Source organism: Epinephelus fuscoguttatus, linkage group LG11 (genome assembly GCF_011397635.1).
Source record: "Epinephelus fuscoguttatus linkage group LG11, E.fuscoguttatus.final_Chr_v1".
In the NCBI taxonomy this organism is placed as follows: Eukaryota; Metazoa; Chordata; class Actinopteri; order Perciformes; family Serranidae; genus Epinephelus; species Epinephelus fuscoguttatus.
In genome coordinates this window covers 26668066-26689333 of record NC_064762.1, presented here as the reverse complement: position 1 = coordinate 26689333, position 21268 = coordinate 26668066, and the positions used below count along the sequence as shown (strand labels likewise).

At 39.8% G+C, this 21268-nt stretch overlaps 1 protein-coding gene across 7 annotated transcripts in view; it reads right to left on the bottom strand.

The window, feature by feature from the left end:
• The window catches only part of LOC125896529 (DNA (cytosine-5)-methyltransferase 3A-like), a 70962-nt gene that overhangs the window by 32662 nt on the left and 17032 nt on the right, over positions 1 to 21268 (bottom strand). For 4 of the 7 annotated variants that reach the window (XM_049589130.1, XM_049589132.1, XM_049589133.1 and 1 more), the window contains exons 4-6: positions 12053 to 12176; positions 11643 to 11680; positions 11385 to 11501 (exon numbers count right to left, since the gene is read on the bottom strand). The exons of 1 other annotated variant lie outside the window; for it this stretch is intronic. In XM_049589130.1, the coding sequence (XP_049445087.1) occupies positions 11385 to 11501; positions 11643 to 11680; positions 12053 to 12176 (279 nt within the window). Of the gene's footprint in view, positions 1 to 233; positions 329 to 11384; positions 11502 to 11642; positions 11681 to 12052; positions 12177 to 13986; positions 14168 to 21268 lie in introns of those variants that run through there. 2 more of the 7 variants (XM_049589134.1, XM_049589136.1) reach the window with 2 other exon arrangements.

Sequence of the window (21268 nt, the reverse complement as noted above, 5' to 3'; positions counted from 1 at the left end):
AGAGCTTTGACAACTAAGATCTCCAATTTCTTCAGGTATTTGACATAAAGCCTCCAGAAAGCATTTTAAAAAGTATTTTACTTCAGCTGACACAAAAACAAACTTGCCATGAAGTAACATCTTAGCAGCAGAAACAGCACTTCCTGTTTTAAAAACAACCTTAAGCATACATTTCCTCACATACTTACATTCTCTGCAACACATGCACACATGAAAAAGAAAATAAAACTTACAGGCTGAACATGGCAGCTCTGCAACTGCAACCCTTCCTCCCTGGCTCTCTTTCTCTCTGTCATTTTCTTCGTCTGTCTTTCTCTCACCTCCTCCACCTCTTCCTCTCTGTGCGTCTCTCCTGGGCTACTCTCGCCCTCAAGCCTTCTTTACCCTCTCCCTCTCCGCTGATTGGCCACAGCAGTGAAGTGTGTGATTTACTGGCTCCTTCACTTAACAGATGTTTAGGTGAACTTCACAACACACACACACACACATGCACAGTGAGAGGTGGTGTAGAGTTATGTCTGGTAGCCCCGGGGGTTTAAGGGTGATGACGACACACTAACACACACACAAATCCAGGCTAGTGTTTACATGTGTGTATATGGGGTGTGTACGTGCACTGAGGTTAAAGGTTAGGTAAGCCTCAGAGTTGACAAGGCAATAGGATGTGTTAGGGTCAGGACCTCACATACATACACAGGCGTGCACACAGAAAGTTCACATTACTGGGAACTGTGAAATGCAGTTACACAGTGTGTCACATGAGACAGTTTAGAGTCACAGGAAGAAAAATAAAATTAAACTGACTGAATGTCTATGAACTGAATGTGAGAAATGAAGAGGAACATTAACTCTTTTCAGTTACTCCTACTACTGCTAATTTATAACTGCACTAATTTGCCTTTTTCTGCCACTAGAGGGCAAAAGATCTTCATATCAGACTGGCAATAAAGTAATAAAGTAAATAAACTTAAACAAACACAAATCCTCGACATATAAAAGTTATGGCCACAAAGCAACTTCAGCGTTTATTTGGAGTCTTATTTCTGTCCACATGAGTAATGTAAGTCCAATATTCATTCTTCTGTTAACCCCGTTTTGGATTTTACTGACTTCTGCGACACATTCTCACGTATTCTCATGGAATTTCCACATCCACATACGACATGCAAGGTACCCTGGGTGCGTTGGTTGTTAACGTTCTGGGACACCATGTCAAGTTCTGCCTGTTACATGCATTGTCGTCTTTCAAAATACACTTCTGTTTTCACAGGAAATTTAACGTTTACATACAGTCTCTTTCAAAATGAATGCACTACGTCGGAACAAACACTGCAAATTGACACTTTTTTCCCAGTCGGACTTTCACCGCCTTAACTTTCGTCCTAGTCCTGCCGCGTTTCTCCCTGACGCCGCTGGGCACTGTTAAACTGTAACAGCAACCGGCCATGTATCATGACGACTTTGAAGGATAACTTCAGTATTTTTCAACCTGGGCCCTATTTCCCCATGTGTTTATGTGCGTATGATTCATGGGTGCCACTCGTTCTAAAATTGGTTCAGTATTGAGGCGCGAAACGAGCTAAAACGGTAACGGGGGCAAATGCGTCCCGTATAAAAGTGCTTTTTTCCACCACTGACCGGTTCAGATCGCCAGTGCTATCTCTATAGATAGCATATTGTAGCGGCCCTGGGGCAGTGGTGAGTGTGAATGAGTGGAGTCAGCAGTCAGTCAGTGTTGGATCAGAGAGGGGGAGGGCGTCCCCGCTGGGTACTGTAAGTTAGTATGTGTGTATGAAGTGTGTGTGTTATGCTAGAAGAGTCAGAGGATGGAGTCTTTTACGTGCTACCCCCTGGAGTGTTACCGGAGTTTTTGGTGTGCTCAAATAAACGGGCCTTTTTCCCAAACGCAAGAACAGGATGTCGTGCAACACCCCGTACAGCTTTCATAGGCTGCCTTTGTCGGATGGCGAGATGCTGAAGTTGTGGCTAGTTGTGCTACAAATGGATGCTAACACTCCTGTCCAGACACTGCGCCTTGCAGACCATCGGGTCTGCAGTGCTCACTTCTCCCAAGATGACTACTGCCAGCCAAAGAAGAGAAGATATCCAATCCCAAAACACCTCTTCCTCAAGAAAACGGCTGTCCCACGAGTAGAGAGAGCTATAGACACAGTGGAGCAAAACTCGTGACATCCCACAGCCCAGAGGTAAGGGAAAGGCTAGTATGCTACTTACAGAGATAGCACTGGCGATCTGAACCGGTCAGTGGCGAAAAAACACACACTTCATACACACATACTCACTTACAGTACCCAGCGGGGCAGCCCTCCCCCTCTCTGCTCCAACACTGACTGACAGCTGACTCCACTCATAGCACTTACAGCACTGGCAATCTGAACTGGTCAGTGGCGACAAAAAGCACTTTTAATGCGCAAACTTATATGGGACGCATTTGCCCCGGTTACCGTTTTAGCTCGTATCGAGGATCTGGTTGCATCCGCCTCCCTCAATATTGAACCAATTTTAGAACAAGTTGTACCCATGAATCATCTGCACACATACACATGGGGAAATAGGGCCCAGGTTGAAAAATACCGAAGTTGTCCTTTAAAGAATGCCTTTTCTCACTGGTTTCTGAAGCTGCAAGTCACTGCCCAAGTGCCGGATTTCATCGATTTCAGAGTGAGACTGGGCTCACTCCCGAGAAAAATATTAGGCTCTGTAGCGGCTAGATGTTCAACTTTCTTAAGCAGCTAGTTGCTAATTTTGTCTGTTTGCCATCCAGAGCTGGGCAGGTAATGTACGTTGGGTTTATCAGTGCTTTTTGGCCAATACAAATGACACTGCATCACTTCCTCCTAAATACAGCAAGCAACCATAAAGCAAATGAGTGCACTCTGCCGGATTGAGTGCAAAAACCTGTCCAGATATACTATGAGCGACAAGAACAATCAGGGAGCCTACCGAGCCCTGAGCGAGCCTTTTGGTTTTGCTTTGAATATGTGTTGGAGGTGAGCGAAGCCTCACCAAAATAGAGCTGGTGTGAGTGTTTTTTTTAAGCAAGCGACATCAGCCTGTTTGCTGACACATGGAGCAGTTTAGGACTTCTTCATTTGGAAACACTGAAACAATCTGATGTTTGCTCATTCGCATGCAGTCAGGAAGAGGTGAAAGAGTAAAACCAAACCGGCCCTTACTCCCATGGGGCTGATCAGGAGCAGGAGTAAAGAGGAGTTTAGATTAAAAGCCTTTTTTGGTCATAATAAAATACTGTTGCAATGGTTAGTTGATTAATTATCAGTTTCTCTGGTTTTAGCTTTTCAAATTAGAGAATTTGCTGCTTTTTTTTCCTCATATATGACCATTTATGTAATATTTGGACTAGACTGTTGGTCAGGCAAAACAAGCAGTTTGAAGATGTCACCTAAAATAACAACCATATGTTTTTTCTGACATTTTATAAATCAAACAATTGATAAATCAATCAGCACATTAATCAGTAGTGAAAATAATCTTGGGTTGCATGCAGCCATAAAATACTTGATAGCTGATAGCAGTCTTGAGCACCCTCAGATGGTGCAAAGGAAGAGGACTGCTGATGTAAACAAGGGTTCTGCACAATGCACTGTAGTGAGAAACACTAAATGTAACTGTTTTTGTTAGAAAACATGGGTGCTTTAATATGTTTGTAGTTCTTTTATTGGTCATTGATCAGATGTTGCTGCAGAAAGCATATGTGTGTGACGTACACTGCAGCTCTGCACATCAGGCCGAGTGGTTAGAGGTGAAAACAAGGTCACAGCTAAGAGCGTGCATGGTGTGTGACGTGCTAAATTAAATCAAAACAAAATGAGGTTCAGCCAGTGTTTTTTTTCTAAAGGGAGAAAAAAAAAGTCCACCCTCTAATATATACAGTACACTATTCCCTCAGTACTCGGTATTTATTTTCTTGGCTGTAACTTTAGACATGAAGTGAAAAGATGCCAGATTTATTTTTTTCATCCCAAAATTGGAAAAGACTTTGCAGAGTTTACCAGGTTTCTTTCAGACAGCAGCGAAATGGGATGTTGATGGGGGTGTTAACAGCTGGCTGCAATTCAACTGACAGAGCAAACACACACACACAGCAGAAACCCGGAGCTGGTTAACCTCTTGTCTCTGGCGCTGATTTCACCTCGTTCTCTCCTGTCCAACACACACACACACGTACACACATTCTCTAGGTTTTTCTTTCACTCCCTCACTTGACGTTATCTGTCTCGCTCCTGGCTTTACATCTCAGTTACATCTTTCACCTTTTCTATTTCCCCTTTCTCTCATACCTTTATACACACTACATGCCCCTCTCCGCGCTGTATGTAAGAATGTGGCCAAAACGGTTACTGCACTCAAATTCAAAATACTGCCGCAAGTCGTGTCCGCCCCCCCTCCCCTACAGATTTGAGGTTGCTGGACAGTGGCACGCTGGAGACTGATTTGTTTGCCCACGGGCAGCTGCCATGGCAGGGCTGCGTCGCTGCGTCCTTGATCTTCGGTTTTCCAGCGGACCGTTCAAGCAAGTCCGGCTTCTCTGCTGCTAACGCTGCTGCCGGGATACAGCGGAGGAGCCGGCTGCTAATGCTATGTACCGGGACACTGCTAATGCTGCTTGCCGTGCTGCTGTAGTTCAGTCGTAACTTTAACTGATGCTGAGACTCTACTGACTGTGTGACTGGTAGACGGCGGTGGGTGGCGCAACAGGCAAAAACACAAATTCAAAACATAAACATGATTTGCGGACCGTAAATTTTTTTTTTAAAATGCGAATATTCTGGCTGTACTATTGTTGTCAGTGAGATCAGTATGTTATATGAACATTATTCCTTAGTCTCTGTGACATATTAGGAGGATTTTATGACTATTTGCTTTGGATTTCTTACATATAGCTCCTTTAATAACTTCCATTCTTCTTTTCTTCTGTAGCATTTCTGTTCCTTTTTAATCATCCTTCTCAAGTCATAAATCTTCCTTTACTTAACTTTCTCAGTTAAAAATAGAAATAAGTCTGTGATCATACAAATGATTCACTTATAAAATACAATGCATTGGTGAAAATCAATCCAGTGGTCTACAGTCTGTCTGGCTTTTGATGTCTTATAAAAACTAGTGTCTAGTTGGAGCCCCTTGTCACGTTTCTGATGTTTCTGAGTTTAACCAAAAAGTGAATACCATCGAAACTCAGATGATTTAACTTGAAATTCTGTTTGTTCAGCAGAATTTATTTCTTTCCTCTTCCCTACCCATTAATCTTCTCATGACCCCTCAGATTTAGATCCTTATGTTAGTACATAATGCCTCGTTTCCACTGCATGGGTCAGCTCGACTCAATTCACTTCAAGCAACAGGTGTTTTTTTCTATTTAATTTTTCTACTGCAGATAGTACCACCTTGGTGTAGGTCCGATTTTCAACTGATCACAAGCAATGCCGCGTGAAACTGCCGTGACACCATCTTGCAACACTCATTGGATCCTTTAATCAGTAATGATGTCTGCCCTTAACCGTACAGCATAGTGTACGTTTTTTGTTGTATGTGTCTTTTTTGCCACTAGAGGGCAGAAGAATTCCATATCAGGCTGGCAAACACAAAACTTTGACATATAAAAGTTGTTATGGCCACAAAGCAACATTAGCGCTGATTTGAGTCACCGTATGCTTGTATTTCTGTTCACAAGTAATGTAAGTCCAATATTTATTTTCCTTTTAACCTCATTTTGGATTTCACTTCACTTCCCAAACTGTACGGCATAGTACGATTTGCGGGCTGCCATTTTTTACAATCGGGGTCAGGTGAATAAAAAAATTGTGGCGGCTTTGACAGTATCCTGGCTATCTAAAAATGGTGGGTTTGTGAGGGATGTCTCGTGCCGCAAGAGTGATGATTCTGTCTGACCAATTGGTGGTCTGCAGTGTTTTGACTTCATCTTCATCTGGTATCGGCTCAGCTTTCGGCTCAACCAGCTATAACAGTAAAATGTTGCTCACACACTGATGGATCAGTATGAACAATCTAATAATGTTATATACTATTACAGGAGACGTTCTTCTGCAGAATGAGTTCTTCTATTTTTGTTACTTTAGGTATATTTTGCTAATACTTTTTCACTTTTACTTAAGTAGGATTTTGAATGCTGGAATTTTACTTAAAAGTACTTTCACATGAATGTACTGTATGGGATCTGAATACTTCTAAGTGAGTAAGTTAGATTTATTTATATAGCGCTTTTCACAGACATAGGTCACAGAGTGCTTCACAAGGCCATGCTTCTCCCACTGCTTCCTTCCTTTTTTGCTCTTACCATATTGTTAAACTTCCTTCCTTCTTTTTAGTCTCAATTTCCTTCAATACACTCATGCAAAACATAAAATACTTCACCTATGTTTTGATGGTAAGTGTGAAAACAGTATGCAAAAAGATGGTGTTGACAGGAAGTCACATGTGCTCTACCTCCATCTCTCTCCACCTGTCACATGCGTGCAAAAACCAAACAAAGGCAAGCTGGTGTCAGTTTGACCAGCTATGGTTTGGGTGTGTTTACATACGGCTGAATTATTCACAGTGGTGGTAGAAGTAATCCAATCCTTCAATTAAGTGAAGGTACTAATACCACACTGTGAAAATACTCCACTACAAGTAAAAGTCCTGCATTTAAACCTTTACTTAAGTAAAAGTATATAAACGTTTTCAGCAAAATATGCTTAAAGTAACAAAAATAGACTACTTTTAAACAGTATTAAAAGTAGTCAATGTTCAGCAAAATGTTCTAACTAAAGCTGTCAGACAAATGTAGTACAAATACCTTAAAATCTGTACTTCATATGAGGATTTCCATTTTCTCCATTTAAGCCCTCCTAACTGCAGATCTGTTGTTGGTGATACATCAAAGTTTAAAAAAAAAGTTTCTAAATATATTCGAGGCTCAGAGACAATGGGTATGAAACTCCCAGCAGCCGCATCGCAAAACAAGACTGCTTTGGTTTGTGTCCATTAAACACAGACTGCAACACAACAAGTTCAAACAACAGAGAGCGGAAACTGCAGCCACACGTGCTCAGCTGGTCCATTAACCTCTCTGTTCTTCTCACACACTTTTTCCTTACTTCACACACTCCTACATCCCTGTGTGCTGCAGCCAGCACCATCTGTCAATCAACTTGAATTACTTTCTCTCTCATGACCATATACGCACACATCCTGGCTCTCTCTCTCTCTCGCTCACTCTGTCTTTCACTTTTACGTTTTTCCTCATGCACACACGCTCTCTTGCAGCTGCAGATATTTACTCACACATCTCACAGCCTCTCTAGGTTACAACAGTATTTTCTCCAGTGTGTTGTTTTGTACTCTCTGTACACTTGTACTAGATATCTATATTTTATATGTGCATATATGTGATATAATCTTTTTTTTAGTATCATAGTATCATAGAATAAAGTATCTACGCAGAACTTTCTCTAAAAAAAAATACGATTCATAGACTCGAACAGCAGTATTCCCTCTCAATCATCACTTATGACCCACTGGAAGTGTGTGGTGGTGTATTTTTCTTTAGAGACTTTTCTCTCTGCCTGTACTTTCATATTTCCTCCTTATTTTCTCTGTTCAGGGTGCTTATGAGCTTGTACCCCTATAGCATTCAGGTGAGGTTAGGGCTTTATAAAAAGACTGCGACCAGGTGCCAGACCTCAAGAAGCACAGCCCTGAAAAAACTATAGTGAGGTGAAACACCAATTGAGAGTAAATCTGGGGTTAACTTTTTCTTTCATTTGGCCGGAAAGTGTGTTTACCATCAGTAACCAACCATCCTGCATAGTATACCTTTAACAAGTGATTATTTTCGCAAAAAAAAAAAAAAAAGGAAAGAGATCACTGACATATTGAAACCTTTGTAGTTGTTAATAGCAAAGTTGTTAGTAAAGAGTTGCCTAAAGACATCCTGCAGACACGGAGTAATGTGATCATTCATCTGAAGTTGCAAGTTCACTTTTTTAGCTCTGTTTTTGGTCAAATAATTGGCTCTATAGCTGCTAAATGCTCCACTATGTTCATCAGCTAGTCGCTAACTTTTCTACTGTTTGCTGTTTGGTGCTACGCAGTTCGTAAACAGTGGGTATATGAGGTTATTTGTTCCCTAGCAGGTACATCTGCAGTTGGCAGGAGGTAAATGAACAATTTGTAGCTCAGCTAACTTTAAAAACTTGGAATAATGAGTTCATCAAACATTTTTTCCACTGAATTTATTTTTCAGCGGGAAATAAAGAGCAAAATTGATACGAGGCAAATCTCTGCTATATTCATTGTCTCAACGATTGGTTACTGTCAAGCCACCAAAAGCCGACCGCATTTTGTCTGCCAATAGATGACCCTAAATCCCACACACTAGACCTTTAACACCACATGTTTTTGAGTGTGTAATAAGTTGCCAACAGAGCCATAGACAGGGTTTTAGAAACAGAGTTCAAATTCCCCACCCACTTGGGTAATGTTTGTTTTATGAGTACCAAAAAAAAAAAAACAGTTTCACAGTTTGATCTTCCTCCTTATTAAAATATACTTTCTAGATTTTGTTTCATAGCTTTCTCAACAGTTATGTAATACTGGCGGAGAATACTAAATCTGGCTATTTAGTGTAATCAGTCACTCAAATATCAGAATCTGCCTCTAAAGTGGTAACATGTGTTATATGTGAACGTAAGCTCCACTTGATGTCACTAAACTGCTTAGATTTCCAGAAATATCACTGAGGACGTGACTTTGCTGGCCTGAATAGCACTTGGTCTGACAGGGCTGTGGGGGACAAAAAAAGGTTGGGAAATACAGTTTTATAGCAATGTTAATGTGCTGCATGTTCCACTGGTGCACTCAAGGGCAATACATGTCAAAATCAACCAAAGTCAAATTCTTTTAAAAATACAAATGGTGCATGGCAGCCACTGAAAGGCAAAGCACCACTTTTACTTCCAATGCTACTCCGCTGTGTCAAGTGTTGAGTAAACGTGACCGCAAAGGCCAATAAAATTAAAAGGACGCACACTTCTCTTTCACCAGCCAACCATGTCTGTCTGAGAGGGGAAGTCCACTCCCTTCAAGTGTAAACAAATTATCTCTACAGAGAAAAGGCAGGCAGGAAGATTGCAAAACACAAGTGTGATGATGACCAGAGAATATATAAATATATTCGGTGGTCAGCGGTTTGTTTCTTAAGTTGTATTTACAGTTTGACTGAAAACAGACAAATTTCGTTTGCTATAAATGCTGAAGATGTGTTCCAACAAAAATTGTACAGGCAACGGCTGACACCGGCTAAATGGGCCAGAACCAGAGGAAACTTCTAATGAGTCTTGAATTCTTTTAAGGACAATGAACTACTCTGAAAATAAGTTCTGTCATGTCAAATGTTCAGTTTAATATAATGATTTAGTTACTGTTTGATAATTATCACATAGCCTACAATGTGATACAAAAATATTTCATAACAAGAGATGTGCACTCAGTAGAGTGTAGATCTGCACCAGGCGGCTGCCTGAGCTATTTGAGGCCCCCCTAGATAGTTCTTCAACTGCAGCAGATGCACCGCAGAAGCTTATAGAAATACACTCCTCCTGTATTTTTGACAACGCCATTGCACAATGCAGAGAGCAGATTGATTTATCCTGCTAACAGGCACTATATGTTAAATAGAGATACAATATAATCATGAGGATGAATGTATTTATAATAACTGAAGCACAATCACAAATCTTTGATCTGTGTACTCCCAACTGGAATTTTAGGGTATTAACTTTAGGCTACAGAAAAACAAAGAAGTAAATAACAACAATGAACACAACTAAAACGAACAGAAAAGAAACCATTTAACTGCCCTCATATGTACTCATGGTACTGTAGAAGTATAACTATTAAGGCAATTGACCAAATCAACAAAATCTGCAAGTCTACAAAATCTGGCAGGCAAAACGGTCTGCTTCTGAAACACTCCCGATATGACACCGTGCAGCAGGCAGAACAAAACCTTGTCGCCTCCCAGCTCTCTTACAGTCAAGATGGTGTTGAAGATAACAAAAAAGGGACTTATTCATCTCGTCATGTGCCCAACTTAAGTGGGTCATAACAGATCAGGTATGGAATTAATCTGCAGATGCTCAGGCTTAAAATGATACCAAACTTTTCTATGGATGTCGGTTTTTGAGCCACGATGAGTGCCTAAATGTGGCCTGCAACAGATGTAAGTCTTGTTGTTTTTAGCTGAGACACTTTTTGGAAATCTTGCGTACCAACCAGTTAAGAGGAGTAAGGAGTCAGCAGTCAGTGACGGTATAAAACAGTCAAAACAGGTTTTTTAAACAATTGTGAATCACTGCAACCAAGAGATAAAGTCATAACACAAAATATTAGGCTGATTGGTCCAGTAGTTTTATTTGAGTCAAATGAACATTTAAAGTCCCCCTCCAGATATGTTTTAATTTGTAAAAATATTTGGTATGAAATAAACAGAGTGTTGTAAGCATCACCTTGTACCATTTTAGCTATGCCGCGAAATGTTGGTGAAATAGCCAATTTTTCTTGAAGTTGCACTTCTCTATATAGTGAATTAGGACATTATGTTACCAATTAAGGCCTTATTTTGATTTGGTTAATGAATTCAGTGCCTTTTAAGGCTTTTCAAAAATCCATGGGATCCCAAATCTAGCTTGCCTGGGGTATGGTTGAATCACAGATTTTAGGGAAGTCCACAGATATCACCCCCTTCAGTAGAGGAACATGAAAACACCTCTTTCGTGACAAACTTTGCACAGATAGAAGTCAGTATAGTCAAGGTCAGACATTTTACGGGACATAACGAAAGAAAAACACGTTTTTGAGTGGAGGGGGACTTTAATAATATTTTTAAAAAAAACAACGAACAAAAACATATATTGAGTTCCCTAGCACATTAAAATCTAACTGCCAGTCATGATCACATTTTTAGCACTAATGCCCAACACTGAGCACTTTACACTTCTGATGTGAAGGTTGACTTTCCTTTTACTTAAGTACTCAGTACTTAAGTAAACGTGTTGACTTCTACTGTATTTTGGTTGCTTTACAATACAAAGCACCATTCTACAGATCCAACTGAAAGTTAGATATAAGCCAAACCTTATGCAGCAAACACTGTACAACAAAGATTTATATGTTATCTGTATTTGTTACATGAAAAATTATGGTCTTTCAAACTGGCCTGGTTTATTCTGATTTAGGGGTTCACTTGAGGCCTTTTATTCTGATTGCCTCTAAAGAAGATGAAAGCCTCCATGTTACTGTAGCTATAAATTCACACAGACACAAACCGGTTTCTCTCCCACCTCCATCTTCCAGCGGCTGAGCCATTCTTCTCTCTGTCTCCTGCTGATGTAGTACGGATCTCCAGCCTGGAAAGTCACCCTGGGGACTGGCCTCCTCCGCAGTCTGCCAGTCTCACCCTGCACACACAGGAACATACAAAAAGGCTTGTTACATACCTTCTCTTTAATCTGTGTGTACTAAAAGAGAGGATTTGTCTTCATTTTTGGGTATTAAAAAAAAACACACATCAGAAGTAGGGTGGCAACTGGTTTTCTCACCTCTCTAGGGGAGTCACAGTTTCTGTCGTCTGGCTCGTCTGCAGGAGAAGAAAAGTTACAGGAAATGGCCCATTTGTACAGATTTAACAAGAGGTTTAATGAGGAGGTAAAGTCATGGTTTTCATCACTTTGCCCCGGCATTGATATTTAAAGTCGAAATGCCCTAAAACACTGCAATCTGGAAGTTATTTGACTATGAAAATTTCAGGTAAATTGAAAACAAGTCCTCTTGAAGACATTACTTTTTTATGTATAAATTCTCACATCCTTAATGCATCTAAAATGTCAGGAAGTTAGCTGTTGTGTAAATCACAGGCTTCTGTAGGTTAAGTTAGACAGTTTTAATTAGTGCATGTATGGGCAAAGTCATATTATATTAATAATTATATGACTTTGTATTAAATCTATACCCTTATTCTTCTCGGTTTGCTCTAGTTTCCGACGCCCACGCTTCTTGCGAGGGGAAGGGGAGGGCTCCGGCTCCTCAGGCGGGGTTGGGGGGGCGTTTGCACAGGGGTCAGAGGTCGCCATCTCCTGGGAAACAGACGGAGCACAGTCTAGGTCTGAGAAAACTGCTGCTGGCCCTCGTCTGGACTCATCAAAGGACTCCACAGACATAATAACCATACACACACACATATACACACACACATATACACACACACATAAAACTCATTCATACACACACACACACACACACACAATCAAAGAGCTACTGCAATACAAGCACATACCTATTAGTCTGCCCTTGTTAGTACAATGCAGAGCAGGTACCTCCAGCAGAGTGTGTCTGCATTGGATCAGTATAATAAACACCCCCAGCTCCCATTAACACACACACACGCACACTAATAAGATGAGATGGGGAGTGCTATTGATGTCGTTAACAGTGCTAATGATTAATGAGCACATGTTGGAGAAACTGTTTGTGTTTAATTATACTAAAATTACATAATATGTCAAATAAATTTGCTTTTAAAATTGCATACTTTTTAAACCCAAGTATTTTACTTAGCAAAATACCAAGATAACAACTACTGCTATTACTACTATACACCCAAAAACAGTCTCTTGTGCATACCAGTATTTGTAATTCAATGGTTTATCCATTAGCTCACAAGCAGTAATGATGCTAAACTCCGCTCTGAGAGGCCAGCGGGATTTTTATGTGTGCGTGTCGCTGACAGGCCAACACATTTTATAGATGGGTAGTTAGAAAGTGGAGAGCAGGGGTGAATGTCAAGCTCAAAGGCTGCACTAACGCTAGCTAGCGCTAACAAGCCCACAAAAGGCTGTAATGAGCAGGTGAGAAGGCCTGTAAAAGGCAGAGAACACAAAAGGTGACTAAAAGGGCCTCGGGACAAACTTAACTACACCAGTACACACTTTTAACACTGGGTACTTAAACAGGAATAAGGTGCTGATACACAGGTGGATTTTTTGGTGGCTAAAACATGCCACCTTTAGGCAAACATGTATATTTTGCATTAATGTGTGCTTGCCTTTTTGTAAAAAAAATACTGCAAATAGTTGTAGCACTGCATCAACCCAGCTCTGAAAATTAATGCAGGATTAAGCTCTAAAAAGAGACAGGGTGTATTATGTCTTAAGTCTGTGTATAGAGGACAGTGCAGCCCTTCAGCTTGTGTTTTTAACAAGCACTATATTACAGAACTGGCAGCAGATAATGCTTTAATAATCCAAATTTGCTTACATAAAAACAAGATCACTACTAATTCTCTATATACTCTCATGAAAGTGTGTTTTAACGTTGTGAAAATGTACATATATTGAAATAAACAGCACATGTGTTCAATTGAATTGAGAGAATGACCTGCTGAAACAAAAGTGACTTGACTGGAAAGATAAAAATGACATTTCTGTTCATAACACTTCATCCAGAAATCTCAACATACTGCAGGAAACATAAAATACACAAAGCATTCAAACTAAATGAATCAAAGCAGTCAACTAAATTCAACCCCTTAAGTCAAGTTGTTGAAATCAGTGTAAAACTTGCTATGTAAAAATCAACCAGCAGCTTTGAAAAATATACTGCAATAAATTAGCTCACATGACTTTTAAAACTGCGCACAAAACAATCAAAATAATGAATATGAATTAGCCAGATGACAGTTTCTTAACATTAAATCATTAAATTAAAATGAGTGCACCAGTATCAGTGTCTATCTTGGGCACATGCGATACCATCACAACGCTCTTGATAAGAACACATGGCCGTAACATTTATTGTTTTCCCCCCAAAATGTAATTAAAGCTGCATTAAGCAATGTTTTACCATTACAGTATGAGCTAACTTTTAAGCAAACAACTGACTACTTACACATTCAGCAGAAACAGAGGAATCTGGACTTGCAGTCATCTTTTTGGCCACATGTCGAATGTAAATTCAATTCAGCTCCTGAGAAAAATATCTGGATGTCTTTGGATTGCTATATGTTCGACGTTTCTTCAGCCACTTCGCCTTTCCGCCATTTTCCGCTACACAGGAAGTGTACAGCCGGTTTGTGTGAGCCGACTGTACACTTCCTCCTGTGAGAGCAGGTGCATTTGTAGGGTTTCATTTGGGCCAGTGAATCAAAACTATGCCCTGCATGCAAACGCAGGCTGCAGACTACAGTGATGATTCACGTTACAGGGAGCCATTTGATTCATTGTGATTGTAAAAGATATTGCTTAATGCAGCTTTAAAGTTGTATTGAGAGAATTTAACTTAAATATTTAGAAAAACAGTTTCAGGCACACACAACGTTTGACAGTAGTTATAATTAAGAGCTAAACTCACACACAAACACACACGATACCTTCTGCATGTTCACTGGTAGTTTATGTTGTCTGTCACCCTTTCAAACAACTTCTGCACTTCCTCTTTTCTCAGCATCTAACCTTGATCTTGAATGACAGACTATGTGGAAAGTACCTGACTCTACTGTCTCTAACTTGAGCTGTGTGTGCACAGCACAGCGATGCAGCCTAGGGTAGTTTTTAAGTTGGATGAAACTTTGATGATGCCCAAGGGGAGGCTGAAGAGGGAACAGGATGTAGCAAACAATAAAACAATAGTGCACCAAAAATAATAAAATAAGCAGTCACACAAACCTAATATGGCAAATAAATGCATGATGGGCCAAAGTGCATTGAAGCGGTTTCCAGTCTCGGTTTGACTGATGGATGTAACACATCTGTTTCGGTTATTAGCTGTGAATCTCGTTCAGATTATGATTTGTAAAAGACATGAGGTCTAAACTGAACATGTCTCAGCTTGAACTCTGTCCTGAATTACATCGTCAGTCAGAAAAAAAAAAACCTGCAACATTTTCCACTGGGCTCCTTATCTTCAGGCCCACGTCTTAAGCTTTAAATTATATTTCCTTAGTTTGCTTCAGTTTTGCTAGCTAACACTTATTACTAGGGCTAGCTGCTATAGCCATCTTGGCCAAAGCAGCTAGCCCTAGTTTCTGGATTAACTGAATTTTTAAACTATCTAATAATAAAGTTATTCCTCAAAAACAAATAAACATACTTTACAGTGGTGAACAATCACAAACAAGTTGATTCCTTAATGTTTACCGACAGATACGTCCTCTAATGATTCATTTTATGATTTCATTTTGCAGTGGACCTAAGTATGATTATCTTCAAAGAGTAAAAAGAGAAGTAGGACAGATGTATATGCACTGATCTCATCTCAACTCAACTACACTCCACTAATTTATGAGGTGCATCTAGCTATAACAAATGCAGACTAACACGGCAGATCTGTAATAAATGAACGCCGTAATGTTCGGTTTATGTTAAAACTATTTCAGAGAGGTGTTTATTCAACTGTATGATCATTCATGGAGGCTGTATTTTGTGCTGCTATCAAATATCATAGTGTTTTACTGACAGGTGTTTTTGTTAAGGCTGCAACTAACCATTGGTTCTTTGTTAACGATTAATCTGCGGATAATTTTCTCAGTTAAAATAGTGAAAAGTGTACTGTATAATTTCCCACAGCCTAAGGTAGCTGTGTGAAAAACAGAAAAGAAGAAAGAAGAGAACAGACAAAACCTTTTTTTAACACCACATCTGGTGTTTTAGAATTGCTGGTTGAGTCTCTGTGTAATCTAAAATACAACAACATATTAATAAAGCACATGTACAGGATGAAACGATTGACGTGCATGAATTGAAAACCATCTCAATCACTGTAATTAGTAAGCTTTTACAGAGAAATTCTCTTACAAACAGCACTGTCAACTATTTTAGAGTGTACCTGCCTTAAATTAAACTTCATACTTAGTTTAAAGCACTGATTAAGTGTCCATTTAAGATCTGGAAAGATTTTGATCCCTGCTGACGCACTCAAACACTCAATATATAAAAGCAATATGACAGAGGAAAGGATGAAAACCAAAAAGGTCTCTTAAAAACACCAAAGATCAAACCTAACTACTTTCACGCTAGATTTCATATTTAAAAGACTGTAAAAAACCCAGATTAAGGTGATGATTTTATTCAAGTTTTTACAGTGTTTGTAATAATCCGACTTCCTCAACAACCTGTCATTACAGGATTTATTAGAAAGTTATTTGATCTGTGTGGTCTGTATCATAGTAGAGGACATTTAAGATTGTTCAAACAGACCTCAACACTAGCTCCAGAGTTAGTTGTAAAATAAGAGGCCAAAGAAAGACAGAAAGAAAGTTTTCTATGTACTGCCTGCAAGTCATGACACTTTTTTTTTCAAACTGTGCAAACATGACCACAATTTCCAGCATGTCTCTGTGACCTTTGAGGTTTGGGCGCAAAACGGAAAACACCAAAAGAAACCAGACTGAGCTGCACACATGCCAAGATCAAATTAAAAGTTCTGGTTATCAAGTCATGCCTAAAATCTTAGGTTTCACATGACAGTTCCAGCTTTACTTCAGATAAAATCTTGTTATTAGGGTGCATGAAAAGTTTCATTATCTGTAACAGTTGACATCACAACTAACTGCGGCTGTAAGGGGGATTTTCATGTGAAAGCATTGCATAAATGCTGGGAGAGCTGCCATTATATCTCTTTAGTCTTACTGTACTTCAAACTACTCTGAAATGTTTAAGCAAAAGCCACAAGTGCACACACACATGCATAAAAACCACACCAGCTGCTTCACACATGGTTCTGGTGGCAACAAAAAAAAGAGGATCGAGGGAGAAAGGAAAGAAGAAAGAGGAAGTGACCGACACCTAACTTACAATGTTGTGACTGAGTGAGAAAAAAGAAAAAAGAAAACTAAACATCTGCCAGAAAAAAATAAGAAGCATTGAGCATGAAAAGAAAAAGGATGGAACCCTGAACAAGTTAAGGACCATGAAGCTAATCCACTTATCTGTAAAAAATATCATTACTGTACTAATACTTGTGTACAAACAAGTATATTTGTGTGATGACTTGTGATGGAGGTGAACGAGTGAGTGAAGAAGAGAAAGTGAGGTCTCCTCCCTCTCTGCTCTCTATAGTTAGAGTCACTGACAGCTCCACCCTGAGCTCCACACAATGGCTCTATCCTTGGATACACTCCACTGTGTGTTTGTGTGTGTGTTAATGGGTAACACACTGATCGCTGGGCAGGAGGCTCCAGTCAAACGTCTGCTCCACAACTGCTGATGCAATAACACTGCCATACTATCGATGTTAACGTTACAACAAGTACTAATATCATCAACAATGAGTATTACCTGACCTACTATGACAACTAAATCTTTTGTACCACTAAAAGTTTGACTACTACCACTGTTACTATTATGCTAATACGGCTACAACTATAGTAATACTACTATAGTCCTACTTATACTAATACTACTACTGCTGTTACTACTACAGGTGCTACTACTTCCCGCTATTGCCACCACTGCTACATCTATATCACCACCACGACTGGTACTACCACTACAAGTACACTGCCACTATGATGCTACTATCAACACTATTACCACTACTATCACTGCTGCTACAACTGCAACTGCTGCTACAACTACTACTTGTAATATCAATTCAATTACTACTACTATTAGAACAATGACACTACTATCATTACTGCTTCAATGACTAAAACTTCAAGTACTATTACATTACAGTGATTACTGCAACTTCAACAACTACAGCAACAACTACAACTATTATACTACATGACTGCAACTTTTGCTAATTCTAGTGCTACTTCTGTAGTCCTACAACTACTACTACTGCGACTAGTATCAATACTACAATGATTAACTACTGCTATTATTACTACTGCCATATTTATGTCAACACTGGTACTACTTGTGCTACTACTTCACTAATGCTATTATGAGCCGTTTTGCTACTGTCAATATTATTATCACTACTGCTACAACTCCAACTGCTGATACTTCTACTACTACTACTTACTATTACTATACGTCAACAAAAACTAGGTTTACTTCAATTACTACTACAATGAAGACTATAAACACTATCATTACTGCTTCAACAACTAAATCTTAAAGTACTATTACACAACTATGACTACTGCAACTACAACAGCTACAACTATTACATTACCGCTAACACAACTGCAGCTTTTACTAATTCTAGTGCTACTTCTGTAGTCCTACTACTACTACTGCTACTAGTGTCAATACTACAATGATTAACTACTACTGCTATATTTAGGTCAATACTGGTGCTGCTACTACTAATATAAAGCTATTATGAATCCTGTTGTGCTACTGTCAATATTATTATCACTACTGCTACAACTACTACTGCGGCTATGTCTACTACTACTACTACTACTACTACTTGTACTATTATACTTTAAAGGGAAATTTCGGTTTATTTCAACCTGTCTTCTATTGTCCTAAATTTGTTTCAAGTCACTAGTGACATAGAAATAATAGTTAGCATGTTAGCCGTTAGCCTAGATACAGCCGGGGCGTCAGACCTGTTAAAACGAAATTGAACGGGCATCCTTTCAAGTGCAAAGTTAGTCCACTAAACAAGCTTTTTCTCCACAAAGACCGCCTCATATCGTTAGGATAAATGTCAGAGAACATATAGAAAACGACATGTAAACATGTTGTCTTACCTTACCGGTGTGCTGCCATGTTTGTTGTTTACCATTTAGCTAAGGCTGCAACCGGTCCCATTCCTTGCAACAGAGGCATTCCTCTTCTGTGGGCACTGGGGTACAGCATTCACAGGTAACGTTACACCACCAATCTCCAGAGCTAAAGCTTTCCAGCAGCGATTCCTCCTCTGTCGTCCTCTACCTGTTGTGCCTCTCTCTCTCTCTCTCTCCTCCTCCGTTCTTCAATTTCACAAAGCTCTTTGTCTGTGTATTCTGGCTCAAATAAATAAGGGCGGCCATCGACTCTCGATGTGGAAAGCCTATATACTAACATTCCACATTTAGGTGGTCTGCAGAGTTGTTGTCTTACCTTACGGTGTGTTTACCATTTACCTCTGCTACCCAAAGCGCGGCCGAAATATCGCGAGAACAAGCAGCAATCTCATACCGTGCCTGAAATCTCGTGAGAACAAGCAGCAACAGCTGGAAGGCAGAACCGGACAGTAGCCTGAAAAGTTCATTCATTTATTTTATGAAAGATTTATAGAATAATGGCTGACTTTTTGCCAGACTTTGACTTTGTGGAGGAGGAATTTGATTTTGCAGAGTTTTATGGCCACCCTTATTTATTTGAGCCAGAATACACTGACGAAGAGCTTCGTGAAATTGAAGAACGGAGGAGGAGGAGAGAGAGAGAGGCACAACAGGTAGAGGACGACAGAGGAGGAATCGCTGCTGGAAGGATTTAGCTCTGGAGCTCGGTGGTGTAACGTTACCTGTGAATGCTGTACCCCAGTGCCCACAGAAGAGGAATGCCTCTGTTGCAAGGAATGGGAGCGGTTGCAGCCTTAGCTAAATGGTAAACAAAAAACATGGCAGCAAACCGGTAAGGTAAGACAACACGTTTACATGTCGTTTTCTATATGTTCTCTGACATTTATCCTAACGATATGAGGCGGTCTTTGTGGAGAAAAAGTTTGTTTAGTAGACTAACTTTGCACTTGAAAGGATGCCCGTTCAATTACATTTTAACAGGTCTGACGCTACGGCTGTATCTAGGCTAACAGCTAACATGCTAACTATTATTTCTATGTCACTAGTGACTTGAAACAAATTTAGGACGATAGGAGACGGGTTGAAATAAACTGAAATTTCCCTTTAACAACAATTAGGACTACTTCAATTACTCCTACTATTAGAAAAATTATGCTACCACCACTACTATAGCCAAAACTTCTATTACTACTATTACAATTGGACTACTACTACTACTGTTGCTGCTTTTTCTATTATTTCTGTTTCTACTTTTTTGCTACAACTACTACTACAGCTACTATCATACTACTACTACTACTTCCGCCACCATTAAAACTTCAACTGCTATTCCCTTACCACTACTGCTGGTACTACCACTACTACTACTCCTATTACTCTAACTTTCAACACTACTATTAGAACTATTACCATTACTATTCCTTTGCAAATTTTTACTAATGCAACTGGTACTACAAATACTACTGCAACTACTACTGCTTCTTAAGCTACATCTATCACAACTGCTACTATTGTAAGACTACCACAACAGCTAGCACTGCTACAAATATTGTTACTGCAAGTACACTAATACCAATCCTACTGCTATGACAACAGCTACAAAAAATGTTACAAATTTTACTACAATTGCTAATACTTAATTGTCTCTTAACACTAATATAACATGTACTGCTGGTTCTGCTATTTCAACTAATACCATGACCACTACTTTAATAATTCCACGCCCTTTACAACTGCTACAAGTACTACTGTACTACTATGACTGATGGTGCTCCTCCAGCAGTGCAGAACAAACACCACTTACTCACATGCAACCTTTTGTTGCGTGTCACATCAATGTTTTATCTGCAGCCGTCTGTGTTTTATATGTGCATGTGTGTGTGTTCATGCGTGTGTGTTTTTGTGTGTGTACACATGTGTGACAGGACCCACATTAATCCTGCCTACCTTGTCAGAGCTCAGACATCAAAGCATGATCAGACCTGCTCTCTTGCACACATAAACGCCCACACGCAGATACACACACTCACACAGTTCACTCAGTACTTCGTTCTGTCTGGGGTTGTTTGATCAGCTATATTGACTTGTTGATTCAACCGCAGAGTTCAGTCAGCACAAAGACACACACACATACAGGGTGAGCGATAAGAGGATGAATGAAGAGAGAAACATGGAGGAGAACTCACTGAGAGTGAAGAAATATCCAGTTTGGTGTCGGTACAGTAATAATGCAGCTCACTCACACATTATCACCGCTGCCTTAGAGGTGACTGGAGGGTTGCCTCTTCAAACCCCCAGAAGCCAAGCTAACACAGAAATTATGTGAACACTTTCACTGTGTTGAAAAGTAACAGTATTCAGTTCCCTGCTTTCAACATTTGCTCATAAACATGCATATTTGCAAAGTAGAAAAATCCAGCAAGAGCACATGTTCACTCTCTGCCCATTAAAGCTGCTCTGTGGTGTTTACACTCCCTCCTGTTATCT